Raw genomic sequence first — 18,693 nt, forward strand, 5'->3', positions numbered from 1 at the left:
TGGGAATGTAATAATAGCTAATTTTTCATTAAGACAAAGAAAGCAAGTGAAGTTCTGTAGTGTTGGGATTGAAGCTTTCTTGAAAATTCCTATTCTTGTTATAGGTACTATGCTATTTTCTTTATGAGACAATACACGTTTTAATAGTGAGGTTCTACCGCTCTTACCAGGGTTATTAATGATTTTTAAAGGTTTCTGTTTCCAGTTAAAAATTAGTACAAGTACCTCCTATGCAGTATTTTTCTAGACTAAGATTATTTGCTAGCGAAAATAAAATTTTACATGAAAACATTTTATGCGACTTTTTAAAATTTAGTTTGGCAAAAGATAAATAATCTACTTGCTGATGGCTGACGGGGGTGAATTCGAAATAGCCACCATCAAATAGACAACTTCAGTGTTGTAATTTTATTAATATCGATTACTTAGTTTGACAGCATATTTAATAGTGTACAAATTGAGTTCTCCACATTTTTAACGGATTTCCACGTTTTTTTTTTTTAATTATTTAAACTTCCTTTTATTTTCCCAGTGATTTTTTTGTTTTTGATTTTGTTTATTGTTATTTTGTTGTTCTTTTGTTTTGTTTTTGCTTTTTTAATTAATTTTGGGGTGTTTCTTCGGCTAAAACCTCCGAATCCATTACGATGTGTAAAAACGATGCTCATTTTTCAAGTCATGCAGATGTTTTATTGTGTGCAAAAGTAATATTTAAACTTGAAGTGAAAACAAGGCAACAATTTCTTTTTTTTCTTTTTTTTTTTTTTAGATATTCAATTTTTCTTAGCATGCACAGAAGTCATCCACAGACACGAATTTTTTTTTAAATTAGAAGAGAAACTGTCAAGGAAGTTAACTCACTTTTATTAAATAGAGTTGTTCTAGTTTGATCGTTTCTAATATTTTAAGATATATTTCCTAATCATATTTGTAAGCAATATTAGTTTTGTTATTTTGCTGTCTACATGAGAAGGTGGAACTTACAGAAATTATGATCAATGAGGACTTTTTTTTTGGGGGGGGGGATATAAATATATTTATGGATGGTAAAATCATTCTTAAAAAAGAAAAAAATGTGTTCCAAACAAAAAAGAATGCCAAAATTAGAGAAACCTTCTTAAGGAAAGAATTTGTTCAGTCAGCGTCACCAGAAACGTAGAGGCCTTCTCATTTTGATATGAAAAGATATTACTGAAGAATTCAACAAGAAACTGCTCTATGTTCTAGCTTCTGATTGGTTTGTTATTATCGGACATGGTTAAAAATAGAATTGGCCAAATTTATGAGAGCATACCCTTATACAATGCCAAAAGATATTACAACACATCCAGAAACATGTTTCGTTGTATCAGAGCTTATCATTATGGCAAGACTAGCACTCACCTGGAGCCAAGAATCGAACCTACAACGATCTACTTGATAGTTGATATTTCTATTATCTTAGCTATGGGATCGGGGCTTGTAAACGATATCTTCAAATGTACATATGTAAACATACGACCACTACTTCTGAAGTGCTCCATTTGTTTATTTATTTACAAAATTTATTTATAAAGTATTGCGGTTATTCCAAAAATAAAGCCTCCTATTTTGTTAAACTCAAAAAACTGAAGAACTACAAAGACGGGAGTAGTACCATTACCACGAGCGACCTTTTGTGTTCCAGAATTTATTTTCCTACAGAGTCACCAACATTCTCAGTGTATTTTTTTCCAGGAATTCAATACTTCATCATTATTTTTGATGTACGTCCATGAAAGTTGTTACTTTCTTAGGGTCTCATACCGCCAATAGCTGCAACAGAAAGATGAAACCTACAGGCCATGAGTGCATAAGTTCAATCCTCATAACAATGCAATTTGCAATCTCCTCTGATACATTCGGGCGAATGAAAAGTAGCAGGCATTACTTTTGGAACTCCCCTTGTACACACACACACACACACACACACACACACACACACACACACACACACACACACACACACATATATGTATATATTCCTGCGGAAATATGCTTTGTTTCCTTATAATATATACTAATCCTTATTTAAGAAGCTCAATGTAATTACAGAGCAATATAGTGAATGAATGACAAGAGTCTATATATCCAAAGTCCAAGGTGTTGACTATCTTATAATTCAAAATGGCGTAATGGAAACATATTATAAGGTATTTACAGCTTCTCTTCCAATTTAAGGATTTTAATCATGTCAAAACGCACTTTATTCCCTTTTTTGACGGATTGATTGTTGCTATTTCTTCTGATGAGTTAAGGGCAAAATAGATTCACTAATTGATGTAATAATTAAGTGATTGATTTTGTGCTACGAAACAGACACTGTCAAGAATTGTATGCCAACTGAATTAATTATAAAATTATAAGATGGTTAACATCATGAAATTTGGAATATAGACTTTTGTTATTAATTCATTATATATATATATATATTTGGATTACTTTGGATCATCTTCCAATTAGGCGGTTCCCTTGGATTTTACTTGTGAGAATGGAAATTTAACTAACTTTCTTGGATTCTGCATGTTTGGATTTTATCGTCATTGGATACTTTACCTTTTACCAGACTATTCATCCACGTGAAATCACTTTTTTTATTCACCCTATTCCCTCTGCTTCACTTTTTGTTATCAAGTAAGATCTATGACTTACTTGTAGTTTCATTAAATACGTTTGCAAGCAAAATCCGATCCCGCACTTTGCTAAATCTTACCCTCTGATGAGAAGGAAAGTATTTCTTCGAAACTCCATGGATTAAGGACTATCCACTTATTTTGTGCTTCCTTTTTGAAATTAAATACGTTTTTAACTCTTTTTCAAAGTGTTTTTTTAACATGTTTTATTAACTACTTGCTCTTCATATATATATATATATATATATATATATATATATATATATATATATATGTATATATATGATGATTGCAACGTCTTGTCAGACGAGTGCCACTCCCTCAGACATTTAAAATTCATGAGCCCAAATACCTGAGCGAGTATCTATACAAAGATGATGTTACAGAGTCTTAGCTTTTTACGACAGCTAAGTCTCTCTCTCGGTTCAAAATGTTGAGATCCAGCAACAAGCAAGAGCAAGATAGCCAGCAACAAATTAAACTGCAGACCAACTTAATGCGGGTAATGGTCTTCCACTTTATGGTTTTTTAAATCAGAGATTTGCTTCTCCTAGAAAGGTTGCCTTCACCACGGCTTACGGGAGCCCTCTCCACCCCAATACACATATACACACACACACACACAAATATACACGGTGTTAGTTGACCGTTGACCCAGAAAAAGAGTTCATTCACCCTTTGGGAGGTCTTGTTTTTAATCCTTCAGGGAGACTAGCCGCCCTCCTCACCAAACAAGTCTGGTGGGGGAACCAGTTTAGTCGCCGGTGACCCGACCATGAGGCAGGTAGTACTGGGTTACATGGTACCAGTAGCATATGACATATATATATTGCTGTTTTCCTGTTTTCTTGTTGCAGACAGTTTTTTCACATAGAGTGAAAGCACATAATGAGAAGGTTGAAAACTATTCTATTAAAACATACACACCAATGAGGAAGGACCGGCTAGAATCTAAATAGAAGAAGAGGATTGAGTGAAGTCACTTAATGCACAATGTACAAGAGGGAAGAGGGTTAGTTACTGGAGTGAAACCCTCATTTAACAACTTCAGCATCAATGGGATGCTGTCGTATATTTTAGATACAAGACATGTGGTTTGTGTTAACGATGGAGACGTAAGCACTGAAAAGGAGGGCAGCTAAGGTGAGATTATGGCAATGCAAAGATCTGAGAAAGAACGTAATTGCCAATGTAGGCAGGGGGTCACGTGATGTGAAACGATCTTTCATGGCCATTGAAGACTAGAAGTACTGAATATGATGTTCCACTCGTTGTGAAGCTTTTTAAGTTTCTAACCTCAAACCTATCCAAGAAGTCAGTCCTGCTGTTTGCCAAATGAAAAATGGAAAGTTATCGTGTTTAAATAGGCTGTTTCCAGAGTTTTGGAAGCTGCCCGAGATGAGAACGTGTTTTCTATCATTCTATAATCAGATATTCCACGTCCAAAAAAATGTAACATATCCGAACTAACACTGGTAGAGTGAAAAAAAAACAACCTTTCAAAGGCCGACAACTACCAAGAAACTACTTTTTCCAAGTAGCAACCAAGATCAATAATCACTGTCTACTTTGATGGATATGATGGTATGTGGTTGAAAATTCAAAGAAACATTTTATGTTGCTTACCTCATTGTGAGAAGGAAGAAGACGTGGCACAAATTAGTTGGATCCGGAGAAGAGAACTATTTTCAAGATACATGCAATATAAGTATGTTTTGATATGATTTTTTTTTTAATTTCCTGGCTATTATAACCTATGGGAATTCTCGTTTTGGGAGATGAAATATATAAAGAGTGCGACACAAACTTTAAATTAAAATAAATCACAGAAAATTATTTTTATTGTACAAATATGTGATTTATTCCAAAGATTCAATTTTGGTGTTTATAATTTAAATGCAATTTTGAGCATATGCCCCCATGGCTTGCATGTATGTGGCTAATCTAGAGGTCCAATTTTCACAACTCTATGCATTAAATTAGGCCACATTTCGGCAATGTTTGCTTCCAAGTGGTCTATTTTGTCTGGTTTATCAGTGCATCATGGGACTTTACACATCTCCAAAGAAAATAATCTAATGGGGTTAAATCGCACAAATGAGGTGGTCAGTTAACAGGTCAATTTTGTGGAATTTTTCGTTCATCAAATGTTTTTCTCAATAAATTGATCATATCTGCAATTTGCAAATGCTGTTCGGTGTCAGTCTCTTCATAATGAATTGCTAAACCAAGCTAAACTCAAAATAACTAATAGTTGACCAAATCTACAATTAAAATAGAGTTGTTAATTTATTAACTTAATTAGTGAATTAAGTTTGTCGCCTCTAAAAGAAGAATATGGCTTTCCTGTTCAAATTTTTCTTTGAAGGGAGTGGGAGCCCATCACTGGAAGATTGAAAATTAGTATTTCTGAATTTTCTAAGATAAGTATTGATATTTTGTATTATTTGGATTATTTAGACCACTGTTAGCATCTGGAATGTTATTTTCACTACGTTTTGGTCACGAGGATCCGTGGCCTAGTGGATGTATACTAGATAAAATTCAGTTGTAAGTTACGTCCTTCTGAGGATTTGATCTTCAAAGCAGAACAAGAGCATGCTAACCCCGTGGATTAAAGAAAAAGTTCTTTTCGAAGTCTGGTCTAGATTCTGGACACAAAAGTTCCCAAGTTCGACAATATATATCTGAAAAAGGTCGGAGGTTACATCGACCGAAACGTTATGAAAACAATGCTTAAGATGAGAAGAGTCTGAAGAATCTAAATAATACAAATTAAAAATTATTATTGGAATAATTCTTAGCCACCCGATTTGGCAATACAACTACAACAACTCTATTCAACTCTATTGAGTTAGCTCCCTTGACATTAGGGTTTAAATCTTATATTTTGGAGGAAATATTTACAGATTTGGGGAAAATGCGTTCGTTCAAGGAGCACCAACTCTTATCTTTTAAAAAAACAAGATTTGTTTTAATTTGTTTTATTTTTTATATTAAATTAAAAAAAAAAAATTTCTGAATTTTTTTTTTTTCAGCTCTGCTGTATGCTACCATTTTCAGTAATGTGACCGCCATATTCCAACAGTTTTACGCTAACACTGCCAGATACCACGAAATGCTAAACAGTGTCCGTGAGTTTATGAAAATACACGACATTCCAGAAAGCCTGAGCGAAAGAGTTATGGATTATATTGTTTCGTCTTGGGCAATCAGCAAAGGCATCGATGCAACAAAGGTATTGTACTATAAAAGAAGCAATCACTTTGAACATTTTCGTATAAACTTCCACTCCTCCACCACCACCTCCACCACCACCATCATCATCATCATCATCATCGTCGCATGAATCCGGAGATTCTATTATTCGCGTTAGTTTCTCAGACATTTTTTCGCAGTCAGAATTCCTTCTAGAAAGATATCGGGTACTTACGGGAGAGACTACGTGAAGGTTGCCAACATCTAAAGTGAAAGTTATTTTTTGTGGAACGAACTGGATTCAAACTTGGGACACACTGGTCGTTAGTCGATGTCATTAACCACTTGACCACCGCTACCTCCCTCTCACTCTAAGATAAAGAGCAATGTGTATGTATTTGTAAATACATATCCGTCCCGTCGCATAAAAGTCTGCACGATGGAAAAGGAAAAGGAAGAATGCAAATCTATTTCCATAATGAGACGTTGTCTTTCCTTTTTATTTCCTTTCTCTTTTCTTCACCGATTAATATGATTTTATTTTCATTCCTTTTATTTTCCAGTTTTAAACTTTTACTCTTTTATTTCTGTTTCATAATGTTTTTTATGGAAATCGTTCCAGACAAGACATGAAGCTATTTGATATCAGGGGCTTAAGAAAAAAAATAAAACAACAACAACCCCAAGGCCAAAACTAGCTAATGATAAATATTAGATGGATAGAATCCTACTCAAAAAACAGCACCCCCCCCCCGCCTTTATCAGAAACAATGCTCATGGAATTTTTACAAACTCTATGCATTAAATTAGGCTTTATTTCTACAATAACGGGTTGATTGCTGTCTTCCAAGTAGTCTATTGTGTCTGATTTATTAACGTAAACATGGGACTTTACATATCTCTAAAGAAAGTAATCTGATGGGGTCAACTCGCATGAATGATGGGGTTAATTAAATAATCTGATGGGGTTAAATCGCACGAACGAGGTGGTCTGGTAACAGGTCAATTTCATGAAGTCATTTGTTCATCCTCGTATCATTTGCAATTTGCAAACTCTGTTCGGGTGTCAATCTCTTCATGACGAATTGCCAAATCAAACTGAATTCCAAATAACCGATAGTTGCCAAATCTGCAATTAAAGAAAAAAAAATCGTCGCTTTAAAGTTTGTGGCTTCTAAAAGAAACAATGTGGAAAAATTCGAACTGTCCAATGTAGAAAAATTCGAACTGGGGGGACAGTTACAATTTTTCTTTGAGGAGAGTGGGAGCCCATCACTGGAAGATTGAAAATTACTATTTCTGGATTTTCAAGATAGGTTTTGATATTTTGTATTATTTAGGTTATTCAAACCACTGTTATCATCTGGAATGTTATTTTCACAAGGGAAGCAAGAGTTACGAGGTTACCATAAGTAAATTAATGGTCCAATTTTTACTCTCCGCAGAAAGTAGAATTTTAAATGACCAACAAAAATATCTAACAAGACACCAACAGTGATAACGCTAGGTCCATAATATTCCACATTTTATTTTAAAATTTTAAGTGAAGAGATGGTTGAGGACATGTGCTAAATAGAGAGAAATGATACAAGAATGATAAGGTAGATGCGTAATGTAAGTTTTAAAGCCACACTTATATCTGACTGGCGGGGGGTACCCGGCATTGCCCGGGTGTTTCGAGGTGTGTGTGTTCGGGCGGGGGTCGGGATGTTAATAAAAACATAAGAATAAGCGAAGTAAATATTAAAAAAAATAAAAGTTAAAACTTAAAAAAAATCAAAACAAAAAACACAAAAAACTAACGTAAGGCAAACAAACGATGTTAAATGTAAAAATCTGAAAAACAAAAGAAAACAGAAAAACAAACGTTAAAACTTCTGAAAAATAAAAACCAAAAAGAAAAAAAGCATGTGAAAAATGGCTTAAATAAGCCTGTTTCAATATTAAAATTTAAAAAATCTGTGGGTACCCGGGTGTTTTGGGGCGTGTGGTCGGTCGGGGATGGGAGGTGTTAATGAAAATCTAAGAATAAGTGAAGTAAAAAAAAACCCAAAAAAACAGAAAAACGAACGTTACGTGAAAAATGGCTTAAATAACCCTGCTTCAATATTAAAATTTAAAAAATCGAAAAAAAAGAAAGACATCTCACACCACGATTCGAACACAAAACGTTTAAGATTAAGACCCAACGATCTAACCAACTGCCCTAACACGACGCACATGAAATTGTGTCAGTTCTTCAAATATTTAAACTAAATCAGGTTATAACGTCGTCTACCGCATGCGTAGAACCGATCTCGTCATGAGAGGACGTTTTTGCTGACCCCCCCCCCCCATCCTCTGTAGAAAAGTGTTGAATTCAAGGTGAAAAAATTAACGTTTTTGGCCAATTTTTCGATATTTGTCGGGCGAAGGATGGGGCTTTCATATGAGACCAAGTTCGTGAATTTTTGTTCTGTCTGTCGAAAGTTTTTAGCAGACACACAAACATACATACATACATACATTTTCGCTTTTATATATATACTAGCGAGGGGTACCCGGCGTTGCCCGGGTGTTTTTCGGGGTATGTGAAAAAACCCCGAAAATGTGAAAAAAACAGGTGCCCGTGAAAAAAAACGAAGCCTTCACGACGTGCAGTTGGAAAATAGTAAAGTGTTAAAAAAAACAGGTGCGCATTTTTGATTGACGTGACGGCGATAGGTATTCAGCAGTAAGCATTTTGTGCGGGACAGCTTTGAATGAGGTGAATAAATCGGTTTGTTTGTTTTTAAAAACCCGCTCCCTGTTTATTAGGAGGAGCGAAATGAAAGCTACAGTCTGATATGACCAAGTCGACATTAAACAAGCGTTACTTAGCTCTCTTGAGACAACTGGCTTTCGGCCTGTTGTATTTATTTGCTCCCCCACCGAGCAAATTAGGCACAAGGCCAATTTTTATTATGAGGAGTCAAGGGAGGGGGAAGGGAAAAAGGGGACCAGCTCCCGAGAGGAGGGAAATGGGAGCTGGTTAAAGGTCAAGCATGTGGGGTTGCCCCCACATCTGGTCTTTGCTAGTCATAGCTAGTCCTAGCTAGTCATAGCTTGCAGTATCTGCCGGAACAGATACTACACTTTGATCATGTCACCCGGGCCCAGGAGGGCGCGCGGGCAAGCGGCCTTCGACCTGTGATTAGAGTCGAGTTTCGCTTTTTTTTTTATACCGAAAACCGAATGTAACACGTGCCGATGCGGGAAATGTCGAATAATTAACGTTTGAAAATCAATAAAATTAAATAGACAGGCGAGCTCCGTGGATAACTCTGAGATATTACAATTTATAGATGATATGAAAAATGTTAAGAAGTTGTGAACCGAGCAAGCGCTTCTCTGAAAGAAGCTTTTTGTGGACATCGAGGAAAAGCGTACATACATACATACATACATACATACATACATACATACATACATATATGCATACATACATACATACATTTTCGCTTTTATATATATAGATAGACTAGCGAGGGGTACCCAGCATTGCCCGGGTGTTTGGAGGTGTGTGTGGAAACTCCGGGGATGGGGGGGGGGGTAAAAAAAAAGTAAGTATGAGGATCGAACCCGAACCCTTGAGGCAAAGTTGTAAATTAAAGTGTGAAAAAAAAAGTGCAACGTTAACGATTGCCCCACCGCAAGATACTAACGGAAACACGTTTGAATTTATTTAATTACTTGGATTTGGCAGGTGCCCGTTTTAATGAGTTAATGAGGTTAAGTTTGACTGCGGGATTTCATTTACTGCTGAACGCTTTTTTTTTCCCCCCAAGATGTTATAGGAAAAAGACTAACCCACATGCGGCGAGCGACAAATGTTGAATATTTATCTTCCCGAAATCGAGCAAATTAAATAGACAGGCGAGCTTTGTTGTTAACTGTGAGATATTACGATTTATATGTGATATAAAAAGTTTTAAAAAGTTGTGAAGCGAGTGACCGCTTCTCTGAAAAAAGCTTTTTGTAGACACACAGAAAAAGCGAACACACATACATACATTTTCGCTTTTATATTTATAGATGATAGATTAAGATTGAATCTGAACCGTATAAGGAGACATGTGCAGAATTGGAGAACATTGAAAGAATAAATGAGAATATAGAACAGTTGAGGTAGCAAGTTCGGTTCAGATTTGCCAGAGATAGGTTAGCTTAGAAATGTTAACCTGGTGGTGGTGATAATTCAATAGAATTAATACGCTTGTTACAACTGGAAAATGTATATAATACCCCAAATCAATTGATTTGTATATTTTTATTTTCTTGAGATTTCATTCCTCTTACACAGCACTATTGTTACCATGAAAGACATATAATAAACAAGACAACACGGTCGTACATTTACAAGTGTGTGTGCATTTACAGAAATATTATGTTACAGAAATACTGTTCTGGGATTGGTACCTACGTACTTTTCACCGTTGGCAAGGTGGGTGAAACTCAAGTCAGCACCTCTAAAAAAAGGCCACTCCAGCCTATTAAGATTTTGCCTCTGCAACCTCGTGGTCATTTCCCATTCAGAGCGCCTCAGCCAGTTAGTAATAAACGAACTTCTCCTCAAAGAAAGAAGGAAAGGCCTGGGAAGGTGGACCTTCTAGGACTAATCGGGGGTAATACATCAGCCTGATAGATAAAAGGTCACCAAAATAGCCCAGTCTCTGCCAAACTGATTCTTGAGAACAAATCTTCGACTGGCATCTTCTGGTCAAGTACTTTTATGCAACTGAAGCTGTAAAGAAACTGACCCATCCCATAGTGTCTAGAAGAGTCCATATAGTCACGAAAATAACTAGATTATCGCTATCACACACATACACATCATAACACACACATACACATACCATAACACACACCAAATACACAGACCATAGCACACATACACACATGCACACACACTATAACACACACTATAACACAAACACACACACATACCATAACACACACACACACGCACCATAACATACACATGCATGCTTTTGTTAATAGTGACATTAATTTTATTTGAAACTAGGGCTTTGCTCAGCATAAAATACGCTTAAATATGATATTTTAACATGTCCGGATTTTGTATTATAAGAAAAAAGTATTTAGATGCCATAAGCCAGAATCGAAAACGGAACAAAGCTGGTGACGTTACCACTGTACCAACGTGACACGCACATGAACTGATTAAAAATTTAAAATAAATAAGATGAATGTACAAAATGCATAACGATTTTTTTAATTTTGACCCATTTTTGATCCCTTAAAAATTATTTTAACCAGTTAAAGACTCATAAAAGAATGTTCCAAAAAAATATAATCATTTGAGGTCCACCCCAGAGCTGCTCTGCGAATTTTTGTTTCGGAAGGGATAGAGTTTGAAAATATGGAGACAGACCGACAGACAGACATATAGCCAATTATATTATAGATATATTTGTCCAGATTAGATTCATAGATATATAGAAGGAGTTTTGTGTTTACTATAACCTTTTTACGCAAATATTACGCAAGTATAAATCATGTAGAATATCTGCATGAATATAATTTACACGTAATAGTTAAATAAAAATGATCATCCCATAAAAAAACCGAAAAAACTAATAGGAAATTAATTACAACGAATGTTTAAAAGAATATGCAAATTAGCTAGATCTTTTGCGGGTGAATGCAATTCCACGACCCATGTATAACAAAGTTGTATTTTCTTTTTAAATAAATAGAAAAAACGGTTTTTAATACGAATATGAATATGAATATGAATACACACACACACACACACACATATATATATATATATATATATATATATATATATATATATATTGAGAGAGAGAGATGTGTTTAACATGAATCCTACCCAATGCCAACCGGATGCGGACATAGACAATAAATAAAAAAAAAGTATAGAGGGAAGAGGCAGACATATCGATCACCATTATTATTATCGATCGATTGCAACTATGACACCTTTGTCCAGGTTGTTCAGATATTTTCATCCTCCCGCTTACTTTGATTTCAAACCCTCTTGCTAATGGATTTAATATTTATATCCTACTACTACTACTAGTACTAATCTTATTTCTTTTATTAATTTGTTTGTTTTTGTTTTATCTTTTGTTTTACTCTGTGTCTCCCAGGGGCATGTCTGTGTGTAGTCAGGTAGTGGGGACCATGTCCTCACCCTATCAAACTTCACATCCATCTTGGTGGGTCCCGCAATAATGCATTCATGCTCACATAATAGGGCTTCTTTTTTTTTTTTTTTTTTTTTGCTTCCCATACCCATATCATTGATCTGTATAGGATGATGAAATTTAATCAAACGTGAATAACTAGTCATATTCTACAATAATACACACACACACACACACACACACACACACACACACACACACACACACACACACACACACACACGCACGCACACACACACACACACACATATATATTATTTGAGGGTATACATATGGTCGCTACAAATAGCCATCTGTTTTAGTCAATTAGACTTACTCAGGCAACCTGGAACCTCTCGAGGTTGATATATATGTAGCTATATGTATGCAAAGGAGAAAAGAAAACTATTTCTTATATATATATATATATATATATATATATATATATATATATATATATATATATATATGTGTATGTATATATATATATATATTAAGAACAGAGATGTAAAGTAGAAATTTACAAATATATATATATATATATATATTGTAGAAAAATATATATTATTGTAGAATCTACCTTTTAATCACAATAATATATATATATATATATATATATATATATATATATATATATATATATATTAATGTTGGGACGGAATCAGTATCAGAATCGGAAAAATTTGAGCCTATATCCTGATGCCTAAATCGATTTCATTAATTATCTTTTTTTTATTTAATTTTGGTTTAAGAAACATTTTCCACTGCTTGTAATAATAATTAAATAATAAATATTTATTGATTAAAACTTCCAGTCAGACTAAAATCACGTGTGTTTTTACGTTTGAGAAAATATATGTACATTTAAGATGTGTTTTTACAGTAATCGGGACAAAATAACACTTTTTTATAGTTACATATTTAGAGATTTATAAAAAATCGAAAATCGGTAATTGTGTCGGAATCAGAAATTTAGAACGGAATCCGTAATTGTATTGGAATCGGGAAAAATATTGGAATCGTCCCATCACTAATATATATATATATATATATATATATATATATATATATATATATATATATATATATATATATATATATATATACACACACACACGCACACACACATATATATATGAGCAAACAGTTAATAAAATATGTTAAAAAACACTTTGAAATGAGTTAAAAACATATTTAATCTGAAAAGGAAACACTAGATAAATGGATAGTCCTTAATCCGCGGAGTTTCGAAGAAATACTCTCCTTCTCATCAGAGGGTAGGAATTAGCAAAATGTGGGATCGGATTTTGCATGCAGAAGTATTTGATGAAACAACAAGTAAGTCAAAGATCTTACTTGAAAACAAAATAAGTTAAGAAGAGGGAATATCGTAAAGAAAAAGGTGATTACACATGAATGGATAGTCTGGTGGAAGATAAAAAATCCAGTGACGGTAAAATCCAAATGTAAATGTAATATATATATATATATATATATATATATATATATATATATATATATATATATATATATATATTACTTCCAGTTAAAAAAAATTCACCTCACCCTTCTTCTCCCTTCCCTCCCTATCAGACAACTTAAATCAAAATGATTAAATAAAATTCACCTAACAAATAAAAATAAAAATAAAAATAATTACATATAAACAGGCAACAGAAAAAAGCCTCTTGTGGACCCAACTCTCTTTCTGATCTACATCAATGATCTCCCAAATCATATTCTAAAATCATTTGTAGACATTTATGCTGATGACACTACCATCTATGGCAACACTTCGAAGGCCGTAAATGACAAAGTTCTCTCTGATTCTCTCTCCTCTGATCTTGATCACGTGGTGCAATGAGAAAAGAGGTGGCTCGTTAATTTTAATGCATCTAAGACGACATTTTTATCTTTCCATCATCAACGCTTTGATCCCCATCTGGCATCAATTGAAATGAATGGCTCTCATCTTGAGGAGGCTCCATGTTTTGACAAACTTCTGGGCTTGACCTTTACTCCTGATCTGAGATGGAACACATAGATCAAATCCGTTGCCAAGGCTGCTGGGAAAATGGTAGGATCATTCTACCGTTCCAGTAAATATCTCACTGCTGATGGAATTCTCTACATGTATAAGAGCTAAGTGCGTCCAAGCATGGAGTACTGTTGCCACATTTAAGCAGGAGCTGCTAGAAACAGCTTATCCTGCCTTGACAGAGTTCAAAATAGATTTTGTATCCTAGTGGGGGAGGCCCTTTTCTCTTCCCTGCAACCTTTTTCCATAGAAGAGACGTTGCGAGCCTGTCTCTGCTTTATCGTTATTTTTATGGCCAGTGCTCGTCTGAGCTCCAAACTATGGTCCCCGCCCCCTGGTCTGACTTTCACAAAAACATTCGTCTGCCTGAAACCACTATCAATAATTTCCCCCACTCTTTATCTGTGCTTAAACCTAAACGTAGATTCCATGAACAAAGCTTCTTTCTTAGAACTGCACACCTGTGGGACTCGTCTGTTTGCCTGCTTTCCAACTGACTACGATATGGTAGTCTTCAAGTCCAACATGAACAAATTCTTGATGAGCTATACCCTTAAGTAATCCAATTTATCAAATTTCCACTACTATAGATGACTGACATGTTCCCCTTGACCATTGTACACTTATTAAGCCTTACCCTTGAGTAGGCCTTGGGCCTTGACAAGTGGTGACACCTTCGCAAAAAAAATGTATATATATATATATATATACAGAGAGAGAGAGAGAGAGAGAGAGAGAGAGAGAGAGAGAGAGAGAGAGAGAGGGGTTGATATCTGGGGAGCGCGGTTAATTCACTTGGAGAGATGCACCTCCAATCTTCGTTAAGACATGCATCTAGTAGAGGAAAAAACTCTCAAGTAAAAATCTGAAGTCTATTGTATGCTATGTCTTGGGCAGCCATTGTAATGACAAACATTAGCAGTTGTACAAAAAGGTGTGTTTGGTTCTATACAAAGTATTCACCACTATAAACAAAGCATCTGTGTGGATTTCCAAACAAGTTAGTAATACGCCGAAAGCGATAGGAGAGTCTATTTTATATACACTCGTGAGCAATAAAATGGGCCAAACAAATTTTATACATTTTATTGCATTAAAAGCTATATTGAACAAAGAACAATTGAACAAGGAAACTTAAACAAAACTAATAACACAGAACAAGACATTTACTTTAATAAATGCTTAATATGGAATCGCATTCCCTTTTGATTTCTTTAAAAGATCAATCCTGTTAGACATGCTCTCAACCAAAGTGGAACACTGTGAAGAGGAAATGCTATTCCATTCGCTTTGCACAGCTTCCCACAGTTTGTCATTGTTCGAAAAAGTTCTTTCAGCCAATGCACGAGATATTATGGACCAAATAATCTCGATTGGGTTTAAATTGGGGCTTTGACCTGGCCAAAATATCACATCAATTGAATTATCAGAAAACCATATTTTTGTGACTTTAGAAGGGGCATTATCATGTTGAAAAATAATGTTCTGGGGTATATTCAGGTTCTGAACACTTGGTAACAGTCCTGTTTCTAATATTCGAATGTATTCCTGTGCATTGATTGACTTCTCACATCTAATAAGTTCCCCAACTCCTGCTGCAGTAAAAGTTCCCCATACAATATGTTATAATAATAATGATCTGCTATAATAATAATGATCTGCAAAATAGAAATTTTCAGTTAAAATTAACAACAATTCATGGAAAAATATTGAAAAATCGATTTCTTGCTTCTTTCACTCTTGGCCCATTTTTTTTTTTTTTTTTGCTCATGAGTGTATATATATATATATATATATATATATATATATATATATATATATATATATATATATATATATATATGCGTGTGTGTGGGGGAGGGTGTATATCTATAAAGGTGAATGTGTTTGTGTGTCGGTGTGTGTGTACATTTCCCTACGCAATAACTCTGTCAATTTTAAGTCTACAGACTCGAAATTTGATATACAGGGTACTAAGATTTTGGAAAATCTTTGTAATCCGTTTTCGGTCAGAAATTTTGCTGTTAAGGGGTCAAAGTTCAACGATTTGACCTTTGAGAACTCTACAAAACTCCTCCACTAATTTTAGGTATAATCACTTGAAATTTTAGATATAGATTCTCTGGACATGGATTTAACTTAATAACTTGATTTGAGCCCAAAACAATAAATGTTCAGGGATTATAATAGGGGGCAAAGTTTTAAAAAATTTTACCTCTGCAGTCTCCACCAAATTACTCAGACAATTTCTGGTCTAAACATTTGAAATTTGACATAAAGATTATTGAGAGATAGGGCAAGCTTTTTAATCGGTTTGGGTCGAAAATTTTTAGTTACCAATGTATAAATATATAAATGTATGTATGTATGTATGTATGTATATATGTATGAATATCGTCGTCGTCATGAACATTGACGATTTGTACCGTTATGAACGCGTTTTCATTTAAAAAACTGTACAACCGGCGAAGCGAACGTCTCTCTATTCTATCTTCTGTGTATTTGGGATTGTTTTACTCTTTTATTCATGTTAAATTCACCTATTCATAACAACCATCATCATCGTCATGATAAATGCTCGTTCCTATATATTCTACATGTACGTGTATGTGTACGTGTGTGTGCATATGTATGTACATGCGTGTATGTATGATTGTGTGAGTGTATGTGCATGTTGTCATGTGTATTTGTTCTTGCGTATGTATGTTTGCGTGCATCTGTTTGTATGCATGCTTGTATGTGTACGTGTATATCTTTATTTCGATATGTGTGTGGGGTGGAGAGGACTCCCAAAAGCCCTGTTAAGGCAACCTCTCTGGGTGAAGCAAATCTCTGATTTAAAAAAAAAAAAAAAATACATAAAGCGAGAGACCAGTACCCGCATTAAGCTGGTCTGCAGTTTGATTTGTTGCTGGCTATCTTGCTCATGCTTGTTGCTGGATCTCGACATTTTGAACCGAGAGAGAGACTTAGCTGTCGTACAAAGCTAAAACTCTGTAACATCATCTTTGTATAGATACTTCCTCAGGCATGTATCTATAAAAATTGTCTGTGGCGATGGAAAAAGTGTCACGTGTGTAGCCCTGAAATGCTGGAAGCATGTAATAATTGATCTGCCATCATTCTATATATGCATATGTGTGTGTATGTATGTATGTATGTTAATATATGTACTAGTGTATGTATGTGTATGTATACCTATTTGTATATGCATGTATATATGTATGTCTGTATATATTTTTATTTATTTATTGTGTATACATGTTTATGTGTGTTTGTATGTATATACGTATATATATTTGTGTGTATGTATATGTATATATGCATATATATGTATGCGTACGTATATGACGGTAACTTTATGTGTATGTATGTATATGTACATACATGTGTACCTATATGTATGTAAATATGTATGTATATTTGTGTATGTATTTGTATATGATAGTATATATGTGTATGCATACATATGTATATATGTGTGCATGTGTGTATGCATATGTTTGTATGTATGTGTTATATGTATTGTGTATGTATGGATGGATGGATGTGTGCATGTGTGTATGTTTATGTATGTGCATGTATGTGTGTATATGTATATATATGTATGTATGCCAAGGTCCGTCTTCATTTTCGGGCTCATGGACTTTCAGTGTCTGAGGGAGTGGCACTCGTCTGACAAGACGTTGCAATCATCATGTATGTATGCATGTATGTATGTATGCATGTCTGCCTTAAACTTTCGACAAAGGCGACGGATTTTACCAAAATCAGTATCGTTTTGAAGTTCGACCTTTCAGACGACAAATATCGAAAAATTGGCTAAAAACATTTATATATTCACCTTCAACTTGGCACTTTTCTACAGGCGGGGGGCGCTTTTTTCGCCGATATTTTGGAAAGTCATCCTCTCCTTTCGATTGTCTAGCCTTAATTTAAACCTACGTAACTTCCGGTTTGGCGGTAGTCGTAACAGCAAAGACGTCAGGTTTTTTCCCCCATTCTTTTCCTCCTTCGTGGTACGGGTTCGAGCCTGCCTTCCTACTACCATTTTTTTTTTTTTTTGCTCAACAGACACATCCAAACACCCGGGCAACGCCGGCTGAAATGCTAGTATATATATATATATATATATATATATATATATATACATATATATATACACATATTAATACTGTAGTACCTTTAACACATGTATGTACGTATGTCACGGTTTCCACATGATAAAAGTATCCGATCAGGAGATCCTATTTATTAAAAAGGAGGATAGAAGGTAATAACATACTACAAACATTAAATTAGTATATGCATATGCAAATTTAATGTTCGTAATATGTTATCACCTTCTATCCTTTTTTTAATAAAGAGGATCTCCTGATCACGGAAGAAGCAACGTAAAAAAATGAAAATTAAAACAAAAACAAATGATGTCGATTTTGGACCATACATGAAACTAAAATATACTTTTTTGGTCTTCTGACTAGGGTTCAAAGATAGTATATGATGGTATCATGAGGTTTCCGTTCGTGCCGAGCGTCCATACAATTGTAATGTCACAGACTCCAATACGGATATTGGAGATAAACCGTAATAAGCAGATATATTTTGGCACAAC

At 34.6% G+C, this 18,693-nt stretch overlaps 1 protein-coding gene across 1 annotated transcript in view; it reads left to right on the forward strand.

The window, feature by feature from the left end:
* LOC145268400 (voltage-gated delayed rectifier potassium channel KCNH1-like) overlaps positions 1-18,693 on the forward strand; it is a 186,086-nt gene that overhangs the window by 115,226 nt on the left and 52,167 nt on the right. The window contains exon 7 of the mRNA XM_080123962.1: positions 5,690-5,889. Within this exon, the coding sequence (XP_079980088.1) occupies positions 5,690-5,889 (200 nt within the window). The remainder of the gene's footprint in view (positions 1-5,689; positions 5,890-18,693) is intronic.

This window comes from Euprymna scolopes, chromosome 43 (assembly GCF_053919585.1).
Source record: "Euprymna scolopes isolate OS-2025 chromosome 43, ASM5391958v1, whole genome shotgun sequence".
Lineage (NCBI taxonomy): Eukaryota > Metazoa > Mollusca > Cephalopoda > Sepiida > Sepiolidae > Euprymna > Euprymna scolopes.